Source organism: Hemitrygon akajei, chromosome 1, assembly GCF_048418815.1.
Source record: "Hemitrygon akajei chromosome 1, sHemAka1.3, whole genome shotgun sequence".
NCBI lineage: Eukaryota > Metazoa > Chordata > Chondrichthyes > Myliobatiformes > Dasyatidae > Hemitrygon > Hemitrygon akajei.
In genome coordinates, this window is record NC_133124.1 from 217,512,571 (window position 1) to 217,527,866 (window position 15,296).

General features: G+C 44.3%; 1 protein-coding gene across 1 annotated transcript in view; it reads left to right on the forward strand.

Annotated features, from left to right (window-relative positions):
* LOC140735825 (STE20-like serine/threonine-protein kinase) overlaps window positions 1–15,296 on the forward strand; it is an 82,196-nt gene that overhangs the window by 24,920 nt on the left and 41,980 nt on the right. Inside the window, exons 2-6 of the mRNA XM_073061339.1 lie at window positions 5,948–6,112; window positions 8,872–8,920; window positions 11,332–11,481; window positions 13,464–13,536; window positions 14,703–14,897. Coding sequence (XP_072917440.1) covers window positions 5,948–6,112; window positions 8,872–8,920; window positions 11,332–11,481; window positions 13,464–13,536; window positions 14,703–14,897 — 632 coding nt within the window. The remainder of the gene's footprint in view (window positions 1–5,947; window positions 6,113–8,871; window positions 8,921–11,331; window positions 11,482–13,463; window positions 13,537–14,702; window positions 14,898–15,296) is intronic.

The window sequence follows — 15,296 nt, forward strand, 5'->3', positions numbered from 1 at the left end:
AACTACTATATACAGAAACCTAGAGCACAGCAAATTCTAAATTGTCATACTCAGGCCTACATTTTTAATGGTTGTGGAGGATTTCTTACTCTTATGGGGTAACATCTTTCCTGACAAACGAGGTCGTTCTGCTTGGCAGGTGAGACTTGTGTCTGTGAAAGCAGTTTCCTCTTCTGGGGGAAATCTCCGTGATAGTTATCAGAGTTGACTCTGAGACTGCAGGAAGTGGTTCTGACAGCTGTGGATGCCTTTCTTGTCTTTTTCTCAGCTTTTCTCTCTGGATCTATTTCGATCCCTTTTTCTTTCTTGCATCGCTTCTCTCTTCCACACCATTCTTTCTCATTCACATTCTTTTTCTCAATCTATGACCGGCATTGTTTAATCAAACAATAGACAAACAAGATTACTCAAAAATTACTGAAACTTTAAATACACAATACCCAGGGCTCTCAATGTTCATTTTATTTATTTTTAGAAATACAACACACTAACAGGCTGTACCGCCTGCCCAATTATGCCCATGTGACCAATTAACCTACTAACCCTTACGTCTTTGAAATGAGAGGAAACCGGAGGAAACCCACGTGGTCACAGGGAGAGTGTGCAAGCTCCTTACAGAGAGTGGTGGGAATTGAACCTGTGTCACTGGGTCTATAATAGTGTTCCTCTAGCCAGTACAACACTGTGACACTGCCAATAAACCAATCAGCTAAATTCTCCAAATACCACAGCAGGAATTGAACTCATTACATCCTTAAAGTAGGAAGACTATGCTCTATGCTCTATATGGTTAATAGTCCAGATGTAACTTAACCAAATGTTTGATGATGGCATCTGTTAGTCTCACGAGACCATGGATCTGCGCCTGGAAAGTCTTGGAGTGTCCTCTCCAGGACGCAGGCCTGGGCAAGGTTGTATGGAGGACCGGCAGTTGCCCAAGCAGCGAGTCTCCCCTCTCCACGCCACCGATGTTGTCCAAGGGAAGGGCAAGGGCCGATACAGCTTGGCACCAGTGTCATCGCAGGAGTTGCTAGAACGAGGTTGAAGGCACCATCGGACTGCCTTAGGGACTCCAGCTCTGGATTTGTCCTCAGGGTTTACTCCCAAAGACTTTCCCATGAGCGGGTATGGCCGCAAGACAGCGGAGGTATGAAATCAGAGTTTTCCCTCTCTTAAATGGACTGCCTTCCCAGGCTAATGAGCTCCATCTATCAAATGTTTATACAAACCATAAAGTGTGGATATCAGTCTTCCTGCCTTAGTATAGCCTATATAACAGACTGTACTTCTTTTTAAAGTCAAGAAATAGAAATTTGGCTTGAAAATCATATTTGGAATTACTATAAACATTAGAGCCAGTCCATTTTATAAATTATTACTGGTAGAATTGCAATAATGTGTTCTAATTGGAAACTTTTAAGAAAGGAATCTTAACTTTCCATTACAAAGTATTCCCAAGGCCCGTGGGAACCAAATGAACTTCCTCAGCAGATTATACCCTCTTCCCCATTACTGACCCATAAATGTGATCAGTCCAATGTTTCCGGACGATGCTTCTCTTTCCTCCCATAGCAGGGAGGGGTAGCATCTCTGGTGAAGGGCTTGTGTCCATTCCAGGACAGCTCATTCACCTTTGGTCCCCGCTGGACACTTCACTCTCACCTGTGGCTCCAAGTAGCTGTTTGCATGTGACACTGGCCACACAGCGGTATTCAGCTTCGACAGGTGGGCTAAACCAGGTGAGGGTAGCCGGTGAGATAGGGACATGCCTATCCTGGCATGCAAAGTCAGCTCTGGCGGACTGGGCAGATGAGAATACAGTGAGATCCAATGGCCAGGAAGGCGGTACTGCAACGCTCCAAGGAGAGTGAAGGGGTTGACAAGGCACAGAAGACATCATGGTCATCCAGTGTAACCAAGGAAGACCCCGGTTTCAGATGCTTGTTCATACTGCTGAACCCGGCCTTCTGAGGTTGAAAGAGTGGAACTGTCCCAGTACAACAGCTTTATAAACTCTCCTGCACAGGTTTCTTGTCATCACTGGTCACAATGGACAATCACCACCAGTTCCTCCTATGTACAAGTGGGGAAGCTTCACTTAACCCTCTACTAAAGTATTTCAACAGATCAAGGATAGCTGAAATCTCCCGCTGTGTCGAAGAGATAAAATGGTTGGCCTTCTGTCTGCCTGACCTGGAGCATATTGTCCTAAGCTGTCAAACGTACTCAAAATCACAAGAAACATCACAATAATAGTTTTCACAAATTATTTCGTAAACCGTTACTACTCTACAACCAGGCTCCTGAACCAGCGCGGGTAACTTCACTCACCTCAACACTGAACTGATTCCACAACCTGCAGACTCACTGTTAAGGACTCTACAATTCTGTATTATTTATATACGGTTTTAAAATTATTTGCACGATTTGTCTTTTGCACATTGGTTGTCAGTCTTCACTTATGTATGTTTTTCATGTTTTTATGTATGTTTTATTTTCCTGTGAATGCCTGCAGAAATTAAATCTCAAGCTAATACAGTACTGTACAAAAGTCTAAGTCACATGTTAAAAATACTTTGTAAAGTGAAGATGCTTTCAAAATAATTAAGTGAAAAGTTTCTAAATATCAGAAAAAGAGCAGTAAAAAAACTGAACCAAATCAATATTTGGTGTGACCACCCTTTGCCTTTAAACCTGCGTCACGTCTATAAGGTATACTCCTGTGCAGTTGTATAAGAAAATCGGCTGGTAGGTTGTTCCAACATCTTGGAGAACTTGCCACGGTTCCTCTGCAGACTTTGGCTGTCTTGCTAGCTTCTGTCTCGGACAACCTTGACGATGTTGAGATCAGGGCTCTGTGGGGGCCACACCATCTGAAACCACATGTGTGCTTATGACTTTTGCACAGTACTGCATATGGTATCATACACAAACTTTGGAAAAAAAAACTCTATCTTCTACTATTGTCTAACTTTCTAATAGAATTCTATTGTGTAATCTCCAATAATCTGGCATCTGGCTAACTCATTAACACAAGAAAATCTGCAGATGCTGGAAATCCAAAGCAACACACACAAAGTGCCGGAGGAACTCAGCAGGCCAGGCAGCATCTATGGAAAAGAGTGAACAGTCGTTGTCTCAGACGAGACCCTTCATCAGGACTGGAAAGCAAGGGGAGAAGTCAAAGTAAGAAGGTGGGCAGAGGGGAGGAAGAAGTTACGAGGTGGTAGGTGATGGGTGAAACTGGGTGAGAGGGAAGGGGTGAAGTAAAGAGCTGAGAAGTTGATTGGTGAAAGAGATAAAGGACTGGAGAAGGGGAATCTGATAGGAGAGGACAGAAGGCCATGGAAGGAAGGGAAGGGGCAGAGGCACCAGAGGGAGGTGATGGGCAGGTGAGGAGATAAGGTGAGAGAGGGAAATGAGAATGGGGAATGGTGAAGGAGAGGGGGGGGGGTGCCATTACCAGAAGTTTGAGAAATCGATGTTGAAGCCATCAGGTTGGACAGAATGTAAGGTGCTGCTCCTCCAACCTGGGTGTGGCCGTATTGTAGCAGTAGAGGAGGCCAGGGACTGACAAGTTAGAACGGGAATGGGAAGTAGAATTGAAATGGGGTGGCCACTGGGAAATCCCACTTTTTGTGCCAGACGGAGCAAAAGTGCTCGACGAAGTGGTCTCCCAATCTACATCGGGTCTCACCGATACACAGGAGGCCACACTGAGAGTACCGAACACAGTACATGACCTAACAGACTCACAGCGAAGTGTCACCTCACCTGGAAGGGCTGTTTGGGGCCCTGAATGGTAATGGGGGAGGAAGTGTAGGGACAGGTATGGCACTTGTTCCAATTGCAAGTGGAGGGGCAGGTGTGCCACTTGTTCCTAACAGAAATAGAAGCAGTAGCGTAGCAGTTAGGGTAATGCTATTACAGCTCAGTGTTTCCGGAGCTTGGAGTTCAATTCCAGCGCCATCTGTAAGGAGCCTGTACGTCCTCCCTGTGGAAAGCATGGGTTTTCCTGCTGCTCCAGTTTCCTCCCACAGTCGGAGTGAACAAATGCCACTTAACGGTGTGCTGATCATGAAACAAGCAACGATCTATCATGACGAACTGGAAATTGAAGGCAATTGTGAATATTCAGCAGGCTGCTTGCAGGAATTTAAGAAAAGGCATGGTAATAAATTTTTTAAGCATCTGCTGTTCACAAAAATCTAGCACCAGAACAAGTGTACGATGCTGATTGATGCATAAAACCTAAATAAAAGTAAAATACTAATAAACTGTATCGTAGCCTTTCAATCAAAACAGGGCATGGTAGGTGGAGGCTGAAAGACGTTGTTCTTCTTCAGCAGCTGATTCAGGTATTCTCCTGATGCTGTGCTGTTTCTGTTACCCTACACACATTATATATAACATTATATTATAATGTTATATATATAACATATATATTATATATATAACATTATACTTTCATTATGTTAATGGTCTGTATGGATTATTACTCTTAAGTACATATGTGTGATGAACAAGTGTAAGAGAAAGACTGCTTACTGGTAGCACATAAATGTCAGAACTGACAACAATCCTAAACTATCCTATTACGTATTCCACCTCTGGCCCCAAGCGTTCAGATATGGGGTGCTCAAACTGGTACGTGGAAATGCACACTCACTCACCACTATTATTAGCCACTGAGAGCATGTTTGTAGCCTCCTGCTGCTGTAGCCCATCCACTTCAAGGTTCAACATATTGTGCATTCAGAAATTCACACCACTGTGGTAACGCGTGGTTATTTCATTTGCTGTCGTCTTCCTGTCAGCTTGAACCAGTCTGTCCATTTTCCTCTGACCTTGCTCATTAACAAGGTGTTTTCACCCACAGAGCTGCCCCTCACTGGAAGTTTTTTTTTGCTTTTTCACATCATTCTCTGTAAACTTGACAGACTGTTGTGTGAGAAAATCCCAGGAGATCAGCAGTTTCTGTGATACACAAACCACCCCATCTGGCACCAACAATCATTCCACAGTCAGAGTCACTTAGATCACATTTCTTCCCCATTCTGATATTTGGTCTGAATAACAACGGAACCTCTTGACCACGTCTGTATGCTTTTATGCATTGAGTTGCTCTCAGATGATTGGCTGATTAGAAATTTGCATTAACGAGCAGGTGTACAGGTGTACTTAATAAAGTGGCCACTGAGTGTATTTGATGAATAAAGTTAATCCTTGAGCCTTGGTTCACAGCACCAGTGGGAGGCAGTCAACATGTTCCAGTGGGAAGTCCAGCTCTGAGGGGATTTTGGGGCAAAGGAAGAACAGGATGGGAACAAATAGCAATGGGGAAGGAGAAACTTAGACAAGGACAGGAAGAAAAATCGAGAGTGGATGAGGCGGTAAGGGAAATTAAGCAGAAATATCTCGAAGATTAAACTTGGAATGATAAACACAAGAGGTTCTGCAGATGGTGGAGATCCAGAAGAAAACACACACAAAATGCTAGAGGAACTCAACAGGTCAGGCAGCATCCATGGAGAGAAATAAATAGTCGACCTTTCTGGCCAATGTTTCAGTCCTGACGAAAGCTCTCAGCCTGAAGCCTCGACTATTTATTTCTCTCCACAGGTGCAGCCTGACCTGTTGTGCTCCTCCAGCACTTTCTGTGTGTGTCAAATGATTCATTCCATAGGTGTGGAATGAACGACTTGGCTTACAAGGAAAATTTGGATAGGCTGGGCTTGCAAATTTGCTGATCCAGTTTACCACCTCTTCATCCAAATCATTAATATAGGTGACAAACAACAATGGACCCAGCACCGATCCCTGCGGTGCACCACCAGTCACAGGCCTCCAGTTGGAAAGGCAAACATCAGTGAATAAGAAGTTTCAATGTACAGTACATATGACAAATAAAGCTCATCCCTGTTTTCCTTTGTGTTCTGCGTTAAAGGCACTGAACAAGGAGACTGGTGCAGTCGCAGCCGCCAAGGTGATAAGCTCACTGAATGAGGAAGAGTTAGAAGATTACATGGTGGAAATTAACATTCTGGGTTCCTGTGATCACCCCAACATTGTGAAGCTGCTCGATGCTTTCTACTACAACAACAACCTCTGGGTGAGTTACAATAAGGAACTAGAAATAGAAGCAACTGACCCTAAAAAGTTCAAAGTTCAAGGTAAATTTATTACCAAAGTACATATATGTCACGATATGCAACCCTGAGATTAATTTTCTCAAAGGTTTCAAAGGTACACTTAATGTCAGAGAGATGTATGCAATATACACCCTGAAATTCTTTTTCTTCACAAACATCCACGAAAACAAAGGAGTGCCCCAAAGAATGAATGACAGTTAAATGTAGAATCCCAAAGCACCCTCCTAGCTCCTCCCCACCCACACATAAGCAGCAACAAAGCAACGACCCTCCACCAGCAAAAAAAAGCATCGGCACCCCCCCCCCCACCGAGCACTCAAGCGTGCAGCAAAGCATCAGTAAAGACACAGTACCCCAAAGACTCCTCGTTCACCCAGTAATTCAACATACCACAGGCTCTCTCTCTCTCCCTAATAAGGGAAAAAGAGGTGTTCCCATTTCACAGCAAGAGGAGAGACATAACAGACAACCCACTGATTTACGATGTTAAAAGTTTGTTGTGTTGCATGTTCAATAAATCTCCAGTATCCTCACAATAATAACCATAACAGGATCAATGAAAGATTGCCCAACTTGGGTGTTTAACCAGAGTGCAGAAGACACCAAACAGTGCAAATACAAAAATATATATAAATAAATGTATATAAATAGATAGATAGATAAATAAATAGGCAATAAATATCGAGAACTTGAGATACAGTCCTTGAATGTGAGTACATAGGTTGTGGGAACATTTCAATGATGAGGTGAGTGAAGTTATCTCCTCTGGTCCAAGAGCCTGTTGGTTGAGGAGTTGTAACTGTTCTTGAAGCTGGTGGTGTGAGCCCTGAAGCTCCTATACCACCTTCCTCGCGGCAGCAACAACAAGAGAGCATGTCTCGGGTGGTGAGGGTCCCTGATGATTGATGCTGGTTACTTGAGGCAGTGTTTCATGTAGATGTGCTCAGTGGAGGAGAGGGCTCTATCTGTGATGGACTGGCCCATATCCACTACATTTTGTATATTTCCATTCAAGGGATTGAGTGTCGCTGGCACTGTAAAGCATTAATGATATCTGCAATGCTAATGTGCCACCCTATATATAACATACATATATGTACTTTGATAATGCATTTACTTTGAACTTTGAATTAATGTTAATGGTATGGATTCAGTGACTCAAGAATCTGGAACACATATGCACACAGACATAATAAGTGAATTGGCCTTTCTACAGTTTGTACTCACAAAGAGGAGTGATGCATCATCAATAACTCTCGGAGACGGGAGGCGAACGATAGGCTTTTATTAGCTGTAAGTGACCACGATTAGCAGCAAGAGACCACCACACAACATCCTGGAGACTGAGGGAGGGGCAGTGCCTCCAATCGCCTTTATACAGGGGTCTGTGGGAGGAGCCACAGGAGCAGTCAGCAGAGGGGCGTGTCCAGACAGGTATATGTAGTTCACCACAAGGAGTATCCTCCATAACTACCCCACTTCTAGGTTGTCCTGACATTGATTCAATGAACCAGTTCTTGCAGATTGTTGTCAGTGACTTTGTGCAACAGCCACAGTTTGGCCAGTGGCACAGTAATGTCTCAGATTTCAGTACGTGCATTGTCAAATGTGGAGGTCCTGAAAACGTTCAAGCCAGAAGCCCAAATCTGTTGATTCATCCTGCTGTCAGACTCCTCGTGGAGCCCAGCCTTGTGAGGACAGTGGAGCACTTTGATGGGGAATGGCCTCAGATCCCAGGCCAGGTCAGAGGCCCTTAGAGCAGTTCAAGCTTTTACAGGGTGACAAAGCCCAACTCCAATCAGAGTGCTGTCCAACTCCAATCAAGGTTTGTCCAAGGTCCAAGGTCCAATTGCTCAAGGGTTACCACCCCCCCACCCCATACATCAGACCACATCTCATATTGTCAGAGACCCAGATGCTGTTTAGAGCCTGAGCAGGGCCTAGCTGGATGGGCTGTATAGGCCGTCCATGTCTACACAAGCAGCTGGGCACCATATACAACCCTGAGATTCACTTTCCCATGAGCATACTGGGCAAATCTGTAGAATAGTAACCATAACAGGATCAATGAAAGATCAACCAGAGTGCAGGAGTTAATAAACTGTGCTAATGAAAATATAAATAAGTAGCAATAATGTGGTGAACTACATATACCTGTCTGGACATGCCCCCCCCACCCCCCCCCGCTGACTGCTCCTGTGGCTCCTCCCACAGACCCCGGTATAAAGGCAATTGGAGACACAGCCCCGGTCTCAGTCTCCAAGATGCAGTGTGGTGGTCAATTGCTGCTTGTTCTTTCTTCCAGCCAATAAAAGCCTATATCTCGCCTCACGTCTCTGAGAGTTATTGATGGTGCATCAAATAAATAGTGACAACATGAGATAAAGAGTCCTTAAAGTGAGTCCTTAAAGGGGGTGGGGTGCTTTGGAATTCTGATGTTTTTCTGTCATCCATTCCTTGTGTTTTTTTCCCCGTTTTGTGGATGTCTGTGGAGAGTAAGAATTTCAGGTTGTATATTGTATACATTCTCTGATATTAAATTGAACCATTGATTCCACTTGGGGCCCAGGCTATCTACAATGTTTGTAGATCTGGTCCTGTATTTTATCCCTGTGCACTCAGGGGTGAAGTCAGCATTCTCACCAATCACTGCCCCTTGATATAAATGTGAACAAGATGAGAAACTCCAGGCTCGTAACCCCACCCTTTTCTGTTACAGATTCTGACAGAGTTTTGTGCCGGTGGTGCTGTTGATGCAATAATGCTGGGTGAGTATACGTAGAAATTAAATCTACTTAGCTCTCCTCCTTCTCCCCCTCCTCCAACTAATCCCTTCCAATCCTAATTACTGGAGCTCCGCATATTCAATGAAGAACCAGCAAACGGACATATATTCAGTAATAGGCTTGGCAGTTCAATGGTGTAATCAGAATTAGGTTTATAATCAAAGAATTCAAAAATAGCAGCAAAAAGAAGGAGTGATCAGAAAATAGAACACATCATAATGTGAATTAAAGTCCAGTTGATAAACTGCGTTGATTAAACCTTGCTCCGGCACCATCCCCCCAACAGCATCGAAAGAGAGAGAGAGAGAAACAAGTTGCTCCATGACTTGTCTCAAGGACGTTATCCTTGGTAGTGTTGTTCATTGGCAATTTGTCTAAAAATGTTTAAAAATTTATTGATCTATGCCATGAAATTTGGGGTTTTTTTTGTGTGGCAGCGGTACAGTGCAATACATAAAGTATACAATAAGTTTCCATAAAAAAATACACATATATATCAAAAAATTAAATAAGTGGTGTAAAAAGAGAGCAGTCTCAAATAACTGTGCCTTCAGATCAGGATACTCACAGGACAGCCTGGGTGTGAGTAGAACTCCTTTGTACCCAATGCTCACATTGAGATGGGCTTGCACAATTTGCCTTTCTTGATTGGGAATCACTCACTAGAACGCCTTCAAACTATTGAATTACTGAAGAAATTGAAACAGAATTTGTCCTATAAACACCCACACAAAGTATGCAAAACGTAGTCATTACTAGTGGCTCGGAGACGCTTATCAGTGTCTATAGACCATAAGACCATGAGGCACAGGATCAGAATGAGGCCGTTCATCCCATCGAGTCTGTTCCACCATTCCATCATGGCTGATTTATTTTTTCTCTCAAAACCATTCTCCTGCTTGCTCCATAGAACAAGCCCTTCAGACCATGATGTTGAGCCACCATTTTAACCTGCTCCAAGGTCAGTCTAACTATTCTGTCCTAAGTGTGACTTTCTTTCCTACTTGGGCCCTGAGCTCCCAGTGAGCATAGGCCATCGATGACCGGGAGCCTTGGTTGGAGTTCATCGATGCTTCTACAATGCATTGTACAGGGGATCGGTCTGTATAACCTGAGTCCTGTTAGCCAGCCTTGCCCATTTCCACCTCTCATGGCAGGGACGCAGGGGTGGAGAGGCAAGAGTCCCTTAAACATCACTAATGTTTCTGCCTCACCAGTGTGTTCCACACGCCCACCCCTCTCGGTGTTTAATACAAGCTGCCTCAATGGCAGATGCACCCTCTGTTAGGTATCACAGAGCAAGAATGACAATAGGATCGAACGTCTTTTCTGAGTCTTGTTAGTAATAGTACACACTGGGCAACTTGCAGTGAGAGATTGAAGAACCACGCCCGACAAGAGGAAAACATGCACTCCCAAAACCCTGTGCAAACAGAGACCTTAAGATATAGGAGCAGAATTAAGCCATTTGGCCCACTGAGTCTGCTCTGCCATTTCATAATGGCTAATCCATTTTCCCACTCAACCCCAATCTCCTGCCTTCTCCTTGCATTTCTTCAGGCCCTGACTAATCAAGAATCTTTCACTATCTGCTTTAAACATAAACAATCACTTGGCCTCCACAGCTGCCAGTGACAATGAATTCCACAGATTCACCACTCTCTGGCTAAAGAAATTCCTCCTCATCTCCATTCTAAAATGACACCCCTCTATTCTGAGACTGTGTCCTCTGGTCTTAGACTACCCCACCATAGGAAACATCCTCTCCACATCCACTCTATCAGGCCTTTCAACGTGCAATGGGATTCAATGAGGTCACCGCTCATTCTTCTGAATTTCAGTGAGTATAGGTCCAGAGCCATCAAACGCTCCTTATATGACAATCCTTTCAGTCCTAGAATCGTTTTTGTAAACCTCCTTTGAATCCTCTCCAAGGCCTTACACCTGAAGGAGGTCCAATTGATTCACTGCATGATCAATTGCACACTTGCCCCATTCTCACAATCGATCCAATACGGTTCAGACTTGTGGATCAGCTGTTACCAGATGCCACAGTGCACATAGCGTGTACCTCTGCTGGAAGCAGAGAGCCACGTCTATTAGCATGGAATTCTCAATGTTTATTAACACAGTTTATGGGTGTTGAGGTGCAGATACATCTCTACCAAAGGCGATGCAAGGTGCTTCTTCTCTCTGCTAGCCTGCAGGTCACCCTTGGGCAAGGTGTAGCACCTGCTTAGCCCCCGATCAGGGTCATTGAGGCACTCAGCGTCCAAACCACAACAAGGTTGTGGTCCTCTTGGAGGATTTCAAGGAGAGGGAAGCATTTACTCATTTTGAAACAGAAATGGTCTTCATTTGTCTCACCTTGGTATGTTTCTGGTTTGTCATAGAGTTGGAGAGAGGACTGACGGAGCCACAGATTCGTGTAATTTGCAGGCAGATGCTTGAAGCCCTCGACTATCTCCACAGCAACAAGATCATACACCGGGACCTGAAGGCTGGCAACGTCCTTCTGACTCTGGAAGGGGACATTAAACTAGGTGAGAAGGAGAAATGAGACAGCAGAAAGCAGACAATCGAGCATGTTCCAGCATGCAAGTGTTGAAAGGCTTCGACAGAGTGGATGTGGAGAGGATGTTTCCTATGGTGGGGTTGTCTAAAATCAGAAGACATAACCTCAGAATAGAGGGGCATCTGTTTAGAATGGAGATGGAGGGTAGTGGAAGTCTATTTGGAGTAATCCGCCCGGCATTATGAAGTCCCAAGGGAGCTGCATTATCTGCGTTTTACCATATCCAGCATTACCACCGCATACGGGGGCGGGGGGGCACAGTAACGGAGCGTAACGCTATTACAATGCCTATGATCAACAATCAGGGTTCAATTCCCACCGCTGTTTGTAAGGAGTTTGTACATATTCCCCGTGTCCTCATGGTTTTCCTCTGGGCACTCCAGTTTCCCGCCACAGTCCAAACACTTACTGTTAAGTTTTGTAACTTCAAAACATCAAATTAATTCAGAGAAACACGCTGGAGTCTGAAAAATGTGTCTGACTTTGCCTTTCAGCGAGGCACACACGTATCACGTAGTAGCAAGATGATGTATGCAATTCAAATATTTGTACATATAACTCGTAATTAATTATTTAAACAAACGGGAAAGCTTAGTCAAACAATATATATAGAAGATTACTCAAATATTATTGAAATATCAAATACACAACATTTACGGTTTAGGGTTAGTAAGCTGTGTTAGCGCCAGAAGCAAGGCGATACTTGCGGGCCGCCCCCAGCACATCCTCACGACTGGTTGTCCGTTGACACAAACTACGCATTTCACTGTATGTTTTGGTGCTTTGATGTACACGTGGCAAATAAAGCTAATCATTAATCTGCTTTTTCTTTAATAGCAACAGTGCGATGTGATAAACAAGAATCAACCCAGCAGTGGCTGGGAAAATCAGTGAGGAGGTTTAAAATTAGCTTTCATTCCCTACAATCTAAAGGTCTTTTCCGTTGTGAGTCAAAGGCCTATCTTCAAATTAGTCCTGTTGCCTCATCACATCAAGTGCCCTATGTGATCAGGACCAATCTGATAAACTCAGAAGGGTTAATTTTGTTTTATTTTTTATTTGGAGATACAGTGCGGAGAAGGCCTTTTGAGCACACTGCCCAGCAACTCTCGGTGACCCTGATTTCAACCCCTGGACATCCCTGGACGTGTTGGCTGTTAATGCAAATTACATATTTCACTCTGTATTTTAATTTAATTATCTATTGAGCTACCATGCGGAGTAGTCCTTTTTGGCCTTTTGAGCCCCATTGCCCAGCAACCACCAACAACACTGATTTCAACCCTAGCCTAAACACAGGACAATTAACCTACTAACCGATACGTCCCGGGGAAAACCCACACATTCCACAGGCAGGGTGTACAGAGACTCCTAATAGAGGAAGCTGGAATTGAACTCCAAACTGCAGAACTTGCCAGGCTGTAATAGTGTTGCATTAACCGATACACTTAGAGATGCATCTCTACCAAAGGAGGTGTAAGGTGCTCCTTCCCTCCGCTAGCCTGCAGGTCACCCTTGGGCAAGGTGTAGCACCTGCTTAGCCCCTGATCAGGGTCATGTGAAGCCATGGGAGCAGGTGGTGGATGGTTGTATGAGCAGCTGGTGCAGATCACAAGTCCTGGTTATGCAACCACTGTGGCCAGTCAGACAGTCTTTGAAGAGTATTAATAATGGCTGGAGTCACCAGTCTTGTAAAGACACTGTCCAGAAGAAGACAATGACAAACCATTTCTGTAGAAAAATTTGCCCAGAACAATCATGGTCATGGAAAGATCATGATCGTCTAATACAAGGTACATAACAAACAAACCCTGATGCCCACGATAAGCGATTGGCATAAAGCAGAATGAAAACAAAGATTCATAATTTTTGGTCAGTAACTTTTTGCTAACTACAGGAAAAAGAAGCTTTCAATTATTCAGTTAGCTAATATTTTCTCCTCCTTTCCAGCTGACTTTGGAGTGTCTGCGAAGAATACCCACACCATCCAACGGAGAACATCATTTATTGGGACACCTTACTGGTAAGTTTTATTCCCTTCTCCCATTTACCCACATTTTCCACCGTCTCTAATTCTCCTGAAAACTTCAGGTGCCCTCCATGGGCTCCTGCAGCCACCTTTTACACTTTGACTGGTGAGGCCTCACTTGGAGTATCACGAGGCTCAATTGGGTTATCAAGGAGGTTCACAAAAGTGATTCTGGGATTAGAAAGCTTGTCACATGAAGAACGTTTGATGGTTCTGGGCCTGTACTCACTGGAATTCATTAGAATGATGGGTGACTTAATTGAAACCTGTCAAGTGTTGAAAGGCTTCGATAGAGTGGATGTGGAGAGGATGTTTCCTATGGTGGGGTTGTCTAAAATCAGAAGACATAACCTCAGAATAGAGGGGCATCCATTTAGAATGGAGATGAGGACGAATTCCTTTAGCCAGAGGGTGGTGAATCTGTGGAATTCGTTGCCACAGGTGGCTGTGGAGGCCAAGTCTTTGTATAGATTCATTATATATTCATTGCAGAGGTTTATAGATTCTTGATTGGTCAGGGCATGAAGGGTTACAAGGAGAAGGCAGGAGAATGCAGCTGAGAGGGAAATGAATCAGCCATGATGAAATGGCAGAGCAGACTCGATGGGCTAAGTGGCCTAATTCTGTTCCTATATCTTGTGGACTCCTTGCAATAGGATAGACCACATCTCACCTCTGTCAGCAGTGCTCCTGGATGGTGACCAAATGAATGCTTCCTCCCATCTTCCAAGGACGTACAGGTTGGGGTTAGTGAGCTGTGGGCATGAAACTTACAGTGAAGTGCATCATATGTTCAACGACCAACACAGTTGGAATTTGTGCTGGGGGAAACACACTTGTGTCGCCATGCCACCGGTGCCAACAGCTTCCTACCATACTCTCTGGAATGTGGGAGGAAACTGGAGCACCAGGTGGAAACCCACATGTTCACGGGGAAAACGTACAAATTCCTCACAGGCAGCAGCAGGAATCGAACCCTCGATCGCTAGTCACTGGTGCTGTGAGGTGTTATTCTAATATCTACACTACCATGTTTTACAGCGGAGTTGAAATAATGAAAATTTCTGAATAATTTACACTGAATTTAACTTCATAATGAATTGGTTGCCGGTGGTGAACTTGAGCACATTGGACTCTCAACTTGTCTTTCTGTCATTTAGGATGGCTCCTGAGGTTGTCCAGTGTGAGACTATGAAAGATGCACCTTATGATCACAAGGCTGACATCTGGTCTCTTGGAATCACTCTGATAGAGCTGGCTGAGATGGAACCTCCTCACCATGAACTCAACCCAATGAGGGTCCTCCTGAAGATCACAAAGGCTCCACCGCCAACGTTGGCCGTCTCCTCCCAATGGTAACTGTGAATTATATCACCTTGATGTCTTACTTTAACATTCTGAGCATCTGGACAGTGCAGATTATACAATCACTACTGTCCATTACACCACTGGCATTTAGGGCAACAATGAAGGACCTCCATTTCTGGTGGTGTTCAAGGCTTCCTTCATCATGTCAGGTTTCATTGCAGTCAGTCATGTAAGTCCCAGGTGGAGACTCAGGAATACCACCGCATTCAGATGCAGAACATTTATTCATTGTTGTTTCTGTAACAATTTTGTTTGACCAGTCGGGGTTGTTGGCCCTGAGCTGAACCCGTGAACCTGGAGGACCGGTGGACCACTGGTGGATCCTGAGGCACCAATGTCTGATGTCAAGATTGAAGGAAAACAAGAAGGGGAAGAAACTTAGCCAG